Source organism: Talaromyces rugulosus, chromosome IV, assembly GCF_013368755.1.
Source record: "Talaromyces rugulosus chromosome IV, complete sequence".
NCBI lineage: Eukaryota > Fungi > Ascomycota > Eurotiomycetes > Eurotiales > Trichocomaceae > Talaromyces > Talaromyces rugulosus.
The window spans coordinates 2,228,704-2,242,681 of NC_049564.1; the positions used below are offsets into that span (position 1 = coordinate 2,228,704).

The following is a 13,978-nucleotide window of genomic DNA, read 5'->3' on the forward strand; positions in this document are numbered from 1 at the left end:
CAAGACAAAATATTGCACATATCGATAATTTCAATAATCAACCAGATTCCGAAAATCAATATTAATACGAAGCCAAAACATTCTTCATATCTTTCTGGCCGATGAGAGGCTTCCATGGCGCAAAAGGCATGTTCATTGTTTTTGACTGTCGCTTTTCGTAATCCAGAAATTCCGCTGTGATGGAACTGCCTCGAACACCTCCTCGCACTGAGCCACATCTCACATCGCCCCAATACTCAGCCCACTGTAGCGGAAGAGGCTGGGAAATCGGAATTGATAGCCAAAGCCGCATCAAATGACGCTTCTCGCCCGGGTCCTCATAGTCCTCGAACGGCGTACGGGAGTGAAGTGTAACAAAGCTATTGAGAAGCTGCATATCGCCACGTTCCAGCTCCATTGAGTAGCAATAATCATCTGATGGCATTATCGTGTCCAGCAGATCAAGCACTTCTTCCTGCTGCCGAGTTAACCTGGGTACTTCTGGGAAATCACGCTGTGCTGCAACAATATTCTTTCGATTTGTTCGCGCACAGAAGAAGTCGGGATCGTTTCCGAAAATCGGACAGCGATAATAAGACGGTTGGGTTGGATCTTGAGCACCCTGGAAGCTGTGAAACCAGTTTGACCCCTCAAGGACGGGCATGAGATCTGGGCGTAGCTCCTTGACGCGGTCTCGAAGCGCAACGGAGCTCATCACTTTGCTCTTTCCTCCGGTTTTGGCAGTCCGGCGACAAAGAAGGGCGACAACGTCACAGGAGTCTTGGTGGAAATCAAGACCGGCATTTGTATTATAGCCTCGACCACCTTTGACCTTGTAACTCCCCCCGGCATCGCGGACATCGTTAATGACTTCGCTTGCGCGGTTTTGAGTTCTTCCCACGCCCATATATAGTCCCATGCCCCAGTATGCGAGGCGCATTTCTGCCTCAGTCCACTCCTCTGTTGGGAAACCTTTGACGAGGCACATGCCCCAACGACCCTGCGTTGTGCCAATAGCTCGCTCAAGGGCGAGACGAGATGGATGTGGAAGAGGAAAGTCCGCTTGCTCCATCTTGAGCAGTGGTTTGTTCACGTTGCGTGCATGCGCGAGTGCAGTGCGGAACCCATTGGTCTCCTCCGGGGTAAGGCGCAGAATCCATGAGGTATCTCGACGGACATCTTCTGCTTTCCAGGCTTGGGGTTTTGTGTCCGGACTAATCATCTTTGCGAGTGTCACCTTGTGAGTTTAGACATTTATTTTCACGAGAAAACTAGCCTAGAGAATTGTGACAATAAGAAGCAAAGCATATATACCTTTTTCCTCTGCTAAGCAGTATATTGCGATCGCTGTATCATCCCGCATAGCCCGGATAATGTTCCGGCTACTATTGCCTACGGTTTTCACGGCTTTCAAGAAGCCGGAATGACCAGCAAACAGCAAATTGAAAGCGGAATTGATGGATTCCTAACCCCGTTAATTGCGAAATAGTCCCACGATTCTCTAAAAAGGGTTAAAAGTAATTTCGTCTCAAGCATTTCTCGGATTTGCTCCAATCTTTGCTGGCGAGCTCATCAGATTAAAATCTTGTGTAGTGGGCTTAATGGTGCTGCTATTGAACAGCATTGATAATTTACCTGAAAACATACGAACAGCTTCATCTTGCTGAAAGTCAGGAGAGTTTACTATGGATTTTCTACCACCATTCTCCTGGGATACCCATGTTCATGTCTTCGATCCCATCAAATACCCGTATATTCCAAACACTCGTTACAACCCTCCCGCTCGAAGTGTACAGGATCTGGTGACATCGACACCGACTAAAAACTTTATCATCGTCATGTCCGGACCTGAAGGCACAGACACTGCACAGACCATTGATGCAATTGAGCAGCTGGAGCGAGATGGTCGAAACGCAAAGGGTGTGGTAGTCATGGACATCGAAAAAATGACGATCGATAATCTGCAGCGACTAAATGATGCTGGCGTGCGATCAGTAAGATTTAACACAAGACGAGATGAGATAACAACGCTGGACTCTAGTTTCGAAGAAGCCGTTCGAAGAATTCACACCGCTGGAGTCAAGTGGAGCGTTGAGGCTGCTATTTTCGACGTTGCACTCTGGTACAGGCTGGGCCCAACGCTCCGTAAGCTCCACGGAAAGTATGGGACGATATTTATAGCCGATCATGTCTTCGCTGCTCAGCCTTCCCAATTAGAATCTACTGAATTCAAGTCACTTTTGGACCTTGTCGAGGATGGCATGGTCGTCGTGAAGATCTCGGGATTGACCCGGTATGGACGAGATGCAGTCACCATGATGCCGGTGGTCAAGGAAGTACTGAAGAGGAGAAATGGTACAGGCTGTGTTTGGGGAAGTGATTGGCCTCATGTGAACTCCAGTCCTGGAGCTACGAATTTGATGGAAGTCGACATATTAGAGCATTTGCGTTTATTGAAATGTGTATGTGATAAGTTGGGAAATGGCACATGGGAGAAGGTTATGAGAGACAATGCTGTTTCGGTGTATATTTAGTCCATTCATTATGTCGTATATAAAACATTGAAAAATTCTAGGCAGGGTCCTAGGCACCGGCGTGAGCACTGATGATGTAATTCGTCAGCTTTTGTTTGCTGCCTGTGGGCTATCCAGCCATACTGTTTGTTTTTTCTCATCTGCCTCGATTTTTGTTTTTTTTTTTTTTTTTTTGGAAAAAAATTGGAGGGAAAACTTATCTCCATATTCAACACCCTAGAAAGAAAGACAAAACGGCATATAAAGTGCAGCCCGCCCGAACATTCTCCCATTCTCCATTCTCCCTCCAGAGACCACCACAGTCAATCATACATCACCAACGCAAAACTGAACGCCCCTGCCTCGACAAAATGCCCATTACACTAACTACAGCCGCACATCCCCCGCGTAGGTGGAATGCTATGAAATTAGACACGGCCAAAGATCTGCTCAAACGCTCATTCCAGGAAGATTCCCACAGAGGGGAAGACTCTGGCAGCAGTGGAGATTCTGGCAGAAGGCGAGATGTGAATTTGATACGAACCTCGTTTCCACCCAGTCTCTTTAGCACATCTCATGTCTCCCCCTCGCGAAATGGCTTCGTCTGGGCGGTGTTTCACGCATATAGCCATCATCACAACCTCACGATACGACCAGAAGATGTGTGGTTCTCCATTTTAACGCAGCTTAGTTTCTTTGTCAACACCCATGCAGAGGAGCTGCGATCTTTGTTTCCCACCCACAATGAGCAGAAACGGCTGACCGTCTTCGGTGCTGGGACTTTGGAGACTGCCGACTTCGGTGCCATGGCCCTACAGATGACCCAGCTTATTGAAGAGAATGTGGTAGACGAGTTACGACGCTGGATCATGCCAGATTTTAGCAGCACTACCAAATCCGACAGTGTGGTAGCAGCTGCTTTGATGATGGGCACCTTGCAGAAATACTTCTCATACGGTTTCCATTTGCTTTGTGGAATTCCTTCCGTCACCTTGCTGGGAGAGCGACAAGACTGGCTCAGTCTAGTGAAGAAACTGGACAAGCTGCATCAATTTGGCGACGAACCCGCCCGATTTGCGCAACTTCTTCGACCAATTCTGAATCATTTTGTCCAGTCTTTTGACAGCCCTGAATCGCCTGACGTGCTGAGTTTCTGGAACAAATGCGCGCACAAGACTGGAGGGAGCGGACCGTCATTCTTGACGGGTTGGGTGTCAGTATTTTGTTTCTGGGACGAGACTGGAGATTTGTTGTACGACAAAGAATCAATCCATCGAGTCTCCTCGCCAAAGTTCACCACACGCAACACAGACATGGGCCTCGATGATGTGTTGTCGCGCTACGTTAAAACAGATGACATTCCATCTGGCTATGTCTCTGTGCCAGTTATCGTCGATGACAACGGAGTCATTCACTATACAGTGATGTTGGCTGGCCTAGTCGGCATTCAAGCCAAGTCAAGTGGAGCGATGTTGGACGGCGCCAATGTTCCCTATGGACGGGGAACGCTGCCACTGGGCCCGGATTATAATCCTCCTCCTGCAACTGAGGAACCTGGACTAGATTCAATCCAGCCCCTTTCAGGGTGGTGGATGTATGAACAAAAAGGTTCGAAGAACGCCGGAATACGTGCTTAGTGCAATCAAACCTCCCTGCGAGCAACCGAAAACCGTGTCAGGGTTGAAATCCTATGAAAAATTGCGTAAGACGTGTTTATCAGCGTTTTGCTTGGTTTTTTTTTGCTTTCTTTATCTAAATGCTTTTAACATTTGAGTTTTTAATAAGTGTGACCCCTATTCTATCATGCCTATAGTAAAAATACGTCAGGATTTTCAATGTTATAGTCCCCGTCGGGTAAATAAATCCACAGGTGTCGGTGTCTCTAACGAGTCGCCGCACCATAATGTTAGCGACATTACTAAGTATAAGGGGGAAAATAGACTTTTCTTGCTTACAGGAAGGGTTGACTGTAGTGCCCTCGAAATTCAAGTTATGGACCACTTGTTGGAAACATTTGAAGTCGATCTACCGATAGTAACAGTCATATAGCGTTTGACCTCCTCTACCATGACGGTAGGACTGAAACGAGGATTTACATTAATTGATGTATATTTTATTGAATATTGCGCGACATGGCATCTTTGCCTGCCTCTAGTCCAAATTCCACCATTCATACACCTAGAAACGCCTTTTTGGAAATAGTAGTATTTGAAGAGTCTGGAATTAGCAAAACTAAGGCAACCGCCCCTCTCTTTACAATAGTAATCAATATTTACAACCCAAACACAAAAGTCCATTTTTTATCACCCATCCTCACATTTGAAACTTGTTCCTCCTCCATTTCAGCGACTGTCATTCTCTCCAGTTTTTTCGCCCTCTGACCATTCACCAATCTCAGGGCGATTGATGTCAGTGCGAACCCGACCCAGGCTACTGCGATAAGGCCAACAGTGACCTGAAGTGGGTAGATGTAACCCGGGGCGTATTTTGATTGAAAAAGTTGTGACCCAATTATTCCAGCGATATTAGCCCATCCTGCTATACCAATGGCCACCGTTCGTTTTCCGGGTTCTGGGATGTTGCCTGCAAGCCAAGCTACTGCGACTATAACGAAAAAAATCAGCTTTTTATGGTATTGAAAAGATCGATGTCTTCTTATTCAATGATTTTCCATGGCTTCGAAATGTTGGTAAAAGAGAAAATAGTTAGTTAACTTACTTGGAGAATGGACAAATCCGCCGAACATAAGCACCGTGAGGCCGGCATAACGACCACCAATGTTATCTAGTGGAATCACAATCGTCAATATGAGACCAATAATGACAATGCTCAAGCCACCCAAAAGATGAAATGTTCGTTCGTGGAACCTGTCCGATGACCATGCAAAAAGCCAAGCACCTATAGCACCAGCAACGTAGGGTGGAACTGTCATAAGGTTTGCAGTAGTACCAGAGGTGTAGCCCAGTCCCTACGAGAACAGTAAAAAAAGGGTCAGCATTATACATAGCTTCAACAAGGTAACAAACACATTAAGGGCCACTCACCTTGACCACCGCGGGGAAAAATATCGTGAACCCCTGTGAGGAGAGGCTCGCCAACGTATTCGAGAGCATCAGTGCCCAGATCCTCCAGTCTGTAAACGCCTTTTTGAAATCTTGCCGAGTTACCTTGTTCGAATGTCCGGAGTTTTCAGAGGCGTCAATAGCCATTCTCCGATCTGCAAACAGACGTTCATATGGGTTAAGATACCACGCCGAACCAACGTTTTTGGCCAACCAGAATGGAAATATGACACCAAGTAGAATTGGAATACAACCCTCGAGGATAAAAAGATACTGCCACCCATGGAGAGCGCCGTTCGTTTGCAGTCTAGCATTAAAACAATATGTTAAACGGGATGGGAACATTTATGTGTGAATGTGGCGACTTACATGCCATAAGCAATGATTCCTCCAAATGCGCCAGCCACTGAGAAGAAGCCATAGAATAGCGCGAAACGGAAGGCACATTCGTATCTAGGATAAAAGTCGGATACTTTCAAGCACCAAAAACGTAAGCTGGGCGTAGAGGGATATGAATGTATGAATATTTTGCAGGCTTACAATATGCTAGGACCGATGGGTAGAATCCACATTCTGCTAGTCCCATCAACAGTCTGACAGCAATGAGCTGGGTATCAGATTTGATGAATGCATGGCAAATTGTGAGAATTCCCCATATAAACAAGGTGACGCCCATAAATAACGGAGCCCCGATGCGACGTCCGAACGCTGAGGCTAAAGGCTGAAAAGGTATGTAAGTAGCAAAAAAAAGACTGCTGGCATCGTTGACGGCCGACGACTTGATGCCGATGTCAGAACTAAAACCAACCGTCTCCGCATTCCCCAGATTGGTACGGTCGAGTTGGTTGAACATATAAGCCAAGGCGACAAGCGGGAGTATCTTTTAGCACACTAGTTAGTCCGATTATAGATTCCGAAGTATATGTACTCAATTGAACGGTAAAGAAAAAATGCCGTGAATCTTCAAGTGCAAAACGCACCATGAGGTCCAATTTCAAGTTAAGCCGGCGATTCAGTTGCTGCTCCTCAAGCGTAATTGGCCTCCATCCACCCTGTCTGTTCTCAGCCAATGCGGTTGCAAGTTCCACCGCATGATCAGTGGTGACGACCTCGACCTCATCCTTGTCCATAGCTTCTTCACTATGGTCATCCTTAGTGTTGTTGGAATACATGTCGCTGTTTTCCAAGTGATGAACCTTTCGAGCTTTGCTGTTTCCGAGCCTTGAGTCCAACTCATCGATGGGACAGACCATGGTTTAAACGAAGAATTGCGAAATCAAAAAGCCTGGAACGTGTTTGACAGATGGCAAACGCACGGCTTTGTGATTCTACGGCATATCTGGGCATATTCGACACAGCTATTAAATTAAAGCAGACTGACGGAGCGCAGGCACATACGGGGTTCGCTGCGGGCTCACTAGTGGCTGCACCGAGTCACCAATGCCGTGAATACCGACTGACATCTCCCTCGAGTGATAGGCAATCTTAATCTTGGCACCATTCCCCGCAACTATGGCACCTAATTCAATAGTTTTACCGGCCTGGATCCGATTCCGACGAACGTTGCGGTAGATAGTGATACGAATCCCCTGGACATTGTGTCTAGTGGATTGTAGACTATCTAGGGTTGAGACTTCCGGAAAAGCTATTAGTCTCGTGGTCATGATCCAGGGACAAAACTCAGCTCAACCTCTTACGAATCGGCCCAGCTTAATTGGCTAGTCAATCTGGGGTAGACTTATGTGGAGAGGAACAAAACGCGGAGTTCTCCGGACTTGGCGGCGTTCACGCCGAGACACAACTCAACTCCACGTGCAACCATGCATTAATATCAATTACAATTTTCATGCATGTACGAATTTAGGAAAAGAGTAATACAGTGGTAAAATGGTCGATCCATCCCCTAGCGAGAAACGCAAGCGGGCATATGGGGTTTCTTGTCGCGTAAGCTTGGCTCATTCTCGATATCAAAGACTTACTTAACATCTCATGGATTTTCTAGCCATGTCGTCAAAAGAAAATTTCATGTGATGGAGCCCGGCCACGATGTTATGGGTGTAAAGATACCGAGGAAGAATGCCTGGTGCCGTTTGTCTCCCTTTTTACTAGCCCATATGTATCTGATTATCAAAAGTGCGTTTCTAATGTGAATCAAGGACATCTGCTCGACCATTGCGTCGATTGAAGACAACAGTTCATCCTTCAAGGGGCAATTATGTCTCTGAGGCTTCGTGTTGGGAGCTTAAGGAGCGCATGGATTTCATGGAAGAGAAAATTCACCGTTTAGAGGCAATGCGCGACCTATCTCCAATGAATTTCCGCAATTCTTCTGAAACACCGGAGGTCACCATATTGCAGTCAGTTTCTGGTACCCAATCGATCTCAGAAGCGAAATTCCCGACCGTAGCCGAGTTTGAGGGGGCAAAGTACCGTTTGACGGTAGATGAAGCGGGGAATGTGAGTCAACTGCAAACGAGACTTCGAGGTTTCGGTCACGGAAAAGATCATACAGAAATATACTAATAGTCATTGGCAAAAGGTTATGTATCACGGCCTCACAAGCTGGAGCCAAGGCCCCAATATCCCAAATTCATCTTTGCCGCCCCAAACCACTTCTCCTTCACATGAGATGACAGATCCTACTTTTGCTCCTATACTTCAAGCTCTTGCAACTTCAAAACACATCTCCGTGGCTCCAAGATTGGGCGACGCTCTTCTCGAAGCTTATTTTTGTTACCAGGTTTTCAATATAATTCAAAAGTCTGTTTTCATGAGAGATATGGCACTGGGCGGTCAATTCTTTTCTGAATTCTTACTCATGTCTATATACGCATCAGCGACCCGAATGATAGACGGTCTAGAAATGAACGACAAGAAAACTCAAGGCGAACTTTTTGAGAGACTAGCCCAAGAATACCTGGCCAAAGAGATGCAAGGCCCAACAAAGATCACCACCATTCAGGGACTATTACTTCTTTCTGGAAGGGAGTGCGCACTGGGCAATGTCAGCCAGGGCTGGAATCATGCTGGCCTTGTTAGTTACAAAATACAAAAACACAGTGCAAAACATGATTCAAGCTGACTCTAGTGATAGGCTTTCCGCATGATCCATGATGTAAGTTGTTGCTTCAGCTTTTCATTACATCAATGGTGAAATTCGCTCATTTATCTATTTTGAAGCTTGGCATTCATCTTGCTCCAGAAAAGGTTGTTGGTGCCTCATATCTGTCATTTGAAGAACAAGCCACTAGAGACAGGCTGTTTTGGAGCGCTTTTGTATGGGACAAGTAGGTTCGAATCTTTTTCCCACTGTCTATGGGAGTCAAATATGAAAAGCTCTTGACTAAAAAAATTCAAATTATTTTAGGTCTATTTCACTTGCTCTTGGTCGAGAGCCAACATTCCAGCCACGAATTGGCCGGGAACCCTCCAGCATGGTGGACTTTGATGATGTCGATAGCCCTTGGACTCCCTATTTTGTCAATCCTTTTAATTGTCCACCAGCGCTGATGACCTATGTCTACCAACCAAATCGGCGGGTCGCAGCCTTCCGTTTTCATGCTTCTCTGTGCTTGGTAGGTAGATATTAATTTTTAGTTTCAACGACAGAAAGGTGAGAAGCGGTGAACATAATCCGCTAACTGTTCGTTTCAGATTCTTCATGATATTATAATGGAGCTATACAGCACTGAAAGCCGCCTGAGTTCCAGACGAAGGATGGAATTTATTGGAAAGACTCGACAAAGACTTAATGATTTTTGGAAGTCGGTGCCAGATGGAATGAAATTTACCGTTGACAAGCCCTCGCCTCCTCCATGGATCTTTATGCTCCAGTAAGATAAAGATAAGAGGCTTTGGATTACAGCTAATCTGTGTCAGAATTTTCTACCATGCTACTTCTATCCTTCTATATCGACTGACTGTCGATCCCACCGACATATCAACCACAAGCGGTCATGTGCCCGTATGCCTCGAGCATAGTATCACTGCGAATCAAATGGCAGTCAGCTTTACGCAAACTTTTGGCGAAAGAATGACATATGTCGCCATGTACTCTTCTTTTGTAGCAGCGTGAGTCCTCACCTAGCTTTGGTCCTTTAAAGTTAAAAAATCATCGGCTCATATCGTTAAATTGTTACATTCTAGGAGCTTCGACATTCTCCTTCTAGAAGGGGGAAGCGAAAACATTCAGCTTGACGCCCTTGTCAGACTACGAATTTGGTTAGGTATTATGGAGCAGGTAAGATGGCTCATTTTCTTTGATGAACTTTTTCTAGTACAAAGTCGTGCAAATTGCTGACTATTTCTTTCGCCAGAGCGTTATCAAAGTTCCAAGCATCCGAAGATCAGTGCATCACATATCCACTTCCACGTGGTATTTAGTTTCCCAAAATCCGGCCCTGGCTGTTACTGAGTGAGCTGACTGCACTACACCTTTCATTTTCTTCTCTTTCATGTCACTGATAACTGACGTTAACATTGTGTAGGGCTGGACAATGGATCGCATCTCTTCACACGCAGCAGATTATTGACACAAGTCCAATTAACACATTCCAAGGTAACGGAACGGGAGTCGGGTCATTCGATTTTTTCGAACTGTTTGAGCCTTTATGCGACTCATAAGTGAATAATTTGTATAACACGTTGGTAAATGTTGGCACTTCTCACATTGGCATCAAGAAATTGGTGTTATATACATGATACAATTATTCTCCTTCTCGATCCAGCAAAGTGTTACATATATCCATCGATGGTCCTTAGATTTAAGATATGATCACATGGTGGACATTTTCAACGAAAAGACAGAACTGCGATAGAGACCATGTTCAAATGTTGGCAGGTGGGGTTTCTTTGCATGCACTAATCATGCATTTATTTATTCAAAGTAGAATAAGAGTGGTTTAAGTGGAAGTTAATTCTTATTCTTATTTCCCGGCTCGGCTGCTTATACCCGGCCAGACACTGAGAATAGTTCAATTACCGTTTAAATTATTTCATGGATACGCGGGATAACATCTATATTCGTCTAGTCACTCTATTTTAGGATGTGGGAATTAGTCATTGGGGCCATTTTCTAGTTCATGAGCCATCGCACTAAATTTTAAACCTTGGCAATCCCTAGGTGAGACAGGACGTTTTTCGGTCCAAATTGTCTCCATTTGTCCAATTGAGCCTCATTCTGTAACCAAACAGAGCCGATCATTCCCGCCCCATTACTGGTAACCCCATGAAAGTCGTTCGATTGACGTGGAATAAGCATGAGCCATTCCAGTGTGAGAATCACATTGTGTGGACATACGACGCCGGGGGACAGTTTGAGCGCCTCTCTCGTGTCCACTAATAGTCTGTTATAAACGTGTAATAGTTCGTCCGGGTTGGCACCCTCCAAAGGACTGCGAAAGGATTGAAAAGGAAATGTTTCTATTCTTGTCTCGAGCGACGGCATCCCACCGTCACTCTCAAGCGGAAGAATATGCATGTGCTTGTGCTCGCGACTAGCTCCAGACATAGCGGAACAGTTAAACATAGCGTAATATGGGTGTTTGGCAGCCACGAGCACAGCCTGCGCAGCGCCAAGGTCGTCCGCGTCAAGAGGCTCGTGTTGGCGTTGGTAGGTGTCCTTAGTCAAAAGCAGCAGCTGCGGGCGAAATACACAGTAGAGATTGGCGACAAGCAAATGGGTGTCGTTGATATTGGCCAGCACTAAATCCGGATGCAAAAGGGCCAGATCGCTTCCTGGTCCAAAGGTATGGCTCTGGCTGGACTGATGTAAAGGCTCTCCGAGCTGTGGTTTTGCCTGTAAGCCTTGGTTGATCCGGAATTCACACTAAAAAACATGTTAGTAGTGGCAAAATTGCAACACAATTTAGCGCTCTTCCTGCGTTGGGTCTTGGCCGACTTACGTGAAAACCCGCGTCTTCTAACCTCACTATTTTTGACGGGCTGTAGATAACAAGGCCTCTAACCACTAAAGCATCGAATTTTGCTAGCATGGTACCGTGGTGTACATGACTCAAGTCCGTTACCGGAAGAGCACTAGTAATATCCGTCATGGGGACTTCCGGGGTTTAAAAAAGCAATATATGTGAGTGTATAGGTGGGTAATTTGGCTCACGTGCCGTGTTAGGGAAAAGAAAAGAAAAAGAAGGAAAGGCTATAGTTTGTATATTAATTTCTTCAGCTCGGGGAGGTGCTCCAACCAGGTTAGCTCCGGGGCTGGCTTCGGGGAACTATAAGCGTATATGTCAACTGGCCCCTCCGCAGGAATGGCTCACAACGTGTAGAAGTCTTTAATAAGGTCGCCGAAGAGTACTTCGAGAGTACTTTCTCGATGTATATATAGCTGACGTGACACATGAAGACAATCTAGTATCTACCAATTAACGGGACCTTGGCTAGTGACAAAGACTCAATGAAAACTAAAGGCACCAAAGAAAGCACAGCGATGAACCCCTTCTATAAGCTTCCAAAACCTCCCAGTTTCTCTCATTTAGAGTCATCTATCGTTCAAAATGAAGTGAAACCACGGCCAAACTCGTTGGAGATGAACAATGTATGGCATAATGCGCGGTTACCTTCTCGACAAGTTAACGAATTTGATCTCAAATATTCCCTAGATCCGTATCTGGATGACTTGAGTGATGTGGATTCCGTACATGGGGCTCTGAAAGCTGTTCAGATGAATACGCACCTTGCCAATAAAGCCAATTTCTCCGATTGTACATCCATTCGATGCTTGAAGGTTGACATGGCCTCCATAGGTATGTGAAATATGGTCTTTATTTCCAGATATAATGCAATTCTCACTACGGTAGAATGGAATGATATGGATGATAATGATCTTTCTTGTCTATTGGAGGTAGGATTGAGTTTTTTTTCTTTTTCTCAAACAACTAGAGTACTGATTAACTTGAACAGCAATATCGAGATTTGCGCGAGAGATCGGAAAGGGAAACAGCAAATTTACCTCTTAGTGACTCTTCAACACCAAAAAAACTGCTGGTACTGTAAGAGAACGAATCTGATGATCCCCTAGACATGTAAAACTGACCGGTCCAGATTCGTTCCTTTGATTCCGATGGCTGGAACCTCGTTCGGGAATAAGATACCAATTACACAATCTCAAGCAGCAGAAGTTTTCTCGTCCCTGAAGCTGAATCCATTATTCTTCTTGAATATGCTCGGGCGTCCAGACTACTGGGCTCCCCAGACCAGGTGGAAGTTCTCCTCACACAACCATCTTGAATCTTGCGGTTCGTACTTGCTTTGTTATAACCCAAACTTGATGACGAGAAAGTTACTAAATGGTAAAACATTTGTAGACTTTTTCTGCCAGCATCCACGGTGGAATCTCGATGTTCAAGGTGCCCCTCTTTCAACATGTTTGCGATATGAGGTATCCACCGGCCAGATAATTTATATCATCGCCCACAAAGAAAATGATAGTAGCGTGGAAGCTCTTACACAGATAATTTGCAAATCAATACGAACGCCTGCGGAGCTAACTAGTGACCCTTTTGATTTACACGTCCTTTTGTCAACTTTATCATTTGAGGCGTCCAAGTATCACGTTACCCATTTCCGTCGTTTCATGTGGTCTCAGGTTAGAAAATTCCTTCTATTGTCATCGAAATATTATTCTAACCTGAGTTGCGAAGTTCAATCGAGTTGAAGAGCAGATTGCAGGGGTCCAAACCAAGGACCGAAAAGAACTTCGAGAGCTCACACGACAGCTACAGATTATCTCGCAGAATGCAGATTCGCATATTGCCAACGCCGATGTAGCTATGATGTCAGCCAGGTGCATTCAAGCATCACATGCAAAGATGCACCTCGCTCTAAAGAGTCTACCATGCAGAACAGAGAAAGCGGCAGACGCAATTGACTATGTAATACAGTCTTTGGAGAAGCAAAAGCTCTGGTTCTTGAACTATAAGAATAGAAAAGACGGTATGATGAGCCTCGTTTTCAACTTGGTCACGCAGCAAGACGCAGCGAATACCATTGAGATTGCAGCCGATACCAAACGTGACAGCACTAGTATGAACGCTATTGCGGCGTTGACGATGATTTTCCTGCCTGGCACATTTACAGCGGTACGAATTTTTTTTTTTTTTTTTAAAAAAAACACCTCGGCTCCAGTGTTTCTTGTCGCTAATATAAACAAGACCATTCTCGGGGCAGGGATATTCTCGGCGAATTTAAGCGGTGATGGGATTCACGTCTCTAACCTCTGGTGGCTTTGGATCGCTTTTACAGCCCCACTGACAATTGGGGTTGTCATTGGTTGGTGGTACTACTACGGTTTAAAGGAGAAAAATATACGTAGTAAGTCTCAAGATGAAGAAGATAAACGGAAAGAGACGCCAGTTTAGCATTGGATCGGAGCATTGTTCTGTCTCATTAGCATTGGTGTTTTTGAAA

At 45.3% G+C, this 13,978-nt stretch overlaps 7 protein-coding genes across 7 annotated transcripts; 4 read left to right on the plus strand and 3 right to left on the minus strand.

The window, feature by feature from the left end:
• Positions 1-61: 61 nt before the first annotated feature.
• Positions 62-1,201, minus strand: TRUGW13939_07577 (uncharacterized protein; the record flags this gene model as incomplete). Its single annotated transcript, XM_035490716.1, has 1 exon — positions 62-1,201. One exon carries the CDS (start codon positions 1,199-1,201, stop codon positions 62-64), a length of 1,140 nt encoding a protein of 379 aa, XP_035346609.1.
• A 463-nt stretch (positions 1,202-1,664) lies between these two features.
• TRUGW13939_07578 (uncharacterized protein) lies at positions 1,665-2,513 on the plus strand (the record flags this gene model as incomplete). Its single annotated transcript, XM_035490717.1, has 1 exon — positions 1,665-2,513. The coding sequence occupies one exon, from the start codon at positions 1,665-1,667 to the stop codon at positions 2,511-2,513; it is 849 nt and encodes a 282-aa protein (XP_035346610.1).
• A 350-nt stretch (positions 2,514-2,863) lies between these two features.
• TRUGW13939_07579 (uncharacterized protein) lies at positions 2,864-4,129 on the plus strand (the record flags this gene model as incomplete). The annotated part of the gene is made up of 1 exon (XM_035490718.1): positions 2,864-4,129. The coding sequence occupies one exon, from the start codon at positions 2,864-2,866 to the stop codon at positions 4,127-4,129; it is 1,266 nt and encodes a 421-aa protein (XP_035346611.1).
• Positions 4,130-4,764: 635 nt separating this feature from the next.
• On the minus strand, positions 4,765-7,218 carry TRUGW13939_07580 (uncharacterized protein; the record flags this gene model as incomplete). The annotated part of the gene is made up of 7 exons (XM_035490719.1): positions 4,765-5,096; positions 5,211-5,460; positions 5,537-5,861; positions 5,924-6,026; positions 6,095-6,434; positions 6,535-6,763; positions 6,953-7,218. The coding sequence occupies 7 exons, from the start codon at positions 7,216-7,218 to the stop codon at positions 4,765-4,767; spliced, it is 1,845 nt and encodes a 614-aa protein (XP_035346612.1).
• Positions 7,219-7,441: 223 nt separating this feature from the next.
• TRUGW13939_07581 (uncharacterized protein) lies at positions 7,442-10,177 on the plus strand (the record flags this gene model as incomplete). The annotated part of the gene is made up of 12 exons (XM_035490720.1): positions 7,442-7,498; positions 7,557-7,642; positions 7,711-8,011; positions 8,094-8,588; positions 8,649-8,669; positions 8,735-8,841; positions 8,922-9,129; positions 9,209-9,387; positions 9,434-9,625; positions 9,701-9,794; positions 9,871-9,968; positions 10,042-10,177. 12 exons carry the CDS (start codon positions 7,442-7,444, stop codon positions 10,175-10,177), a joined length of 1,974 nt encoding a protein of 657 aa, XP_035346613.1.
• Positions 10,178-10,655: 478 nt separating this feature from the next.
• TRUGW13939_07582 (uncharacterized protein) lies at positions 10,656-11,607 on the minus strand (the record flags this gene model as incomplete). The annotated part of the gene is made up of 2 exons (XM_035490721.1): positions 10,656-11,381; positions 11,458-11,607. 2 exons carry the CDS (start codon positions 11,605-11,607, stop codon positions 10,656-10,658), a joined length of 876 nt encoding a protein of 291 aa, XP_035346614.1.
• A 392-nt stretch (positions 11,608-11,999) lies between these two features.
• TRUGW13939_07583 (uncharacterized protein) lies at positions 12,000-13,929 on the plus strand (the record flags this gene model as incomplete). The annotated part of the gene is made up of 7 exons (XM_035490722.1): positions 12,000-12,315; positions 12,370-12,413; positions 12,473-12,561; positions 12,614-12,807; positions 12,877-13,157; positions 13,213-13,650; positions 13,723-13,929. The coding sequence occupies 7 exons, from the start codon at positions 12,000-12,002 to the stop codon at positions 13,927-13,929; spliced, it is 1,569 nt and encodes a 522-aa protein (XP_035346615.1).
• Positions 13,930-13,978: the final 49 nt, after the last annotated feature.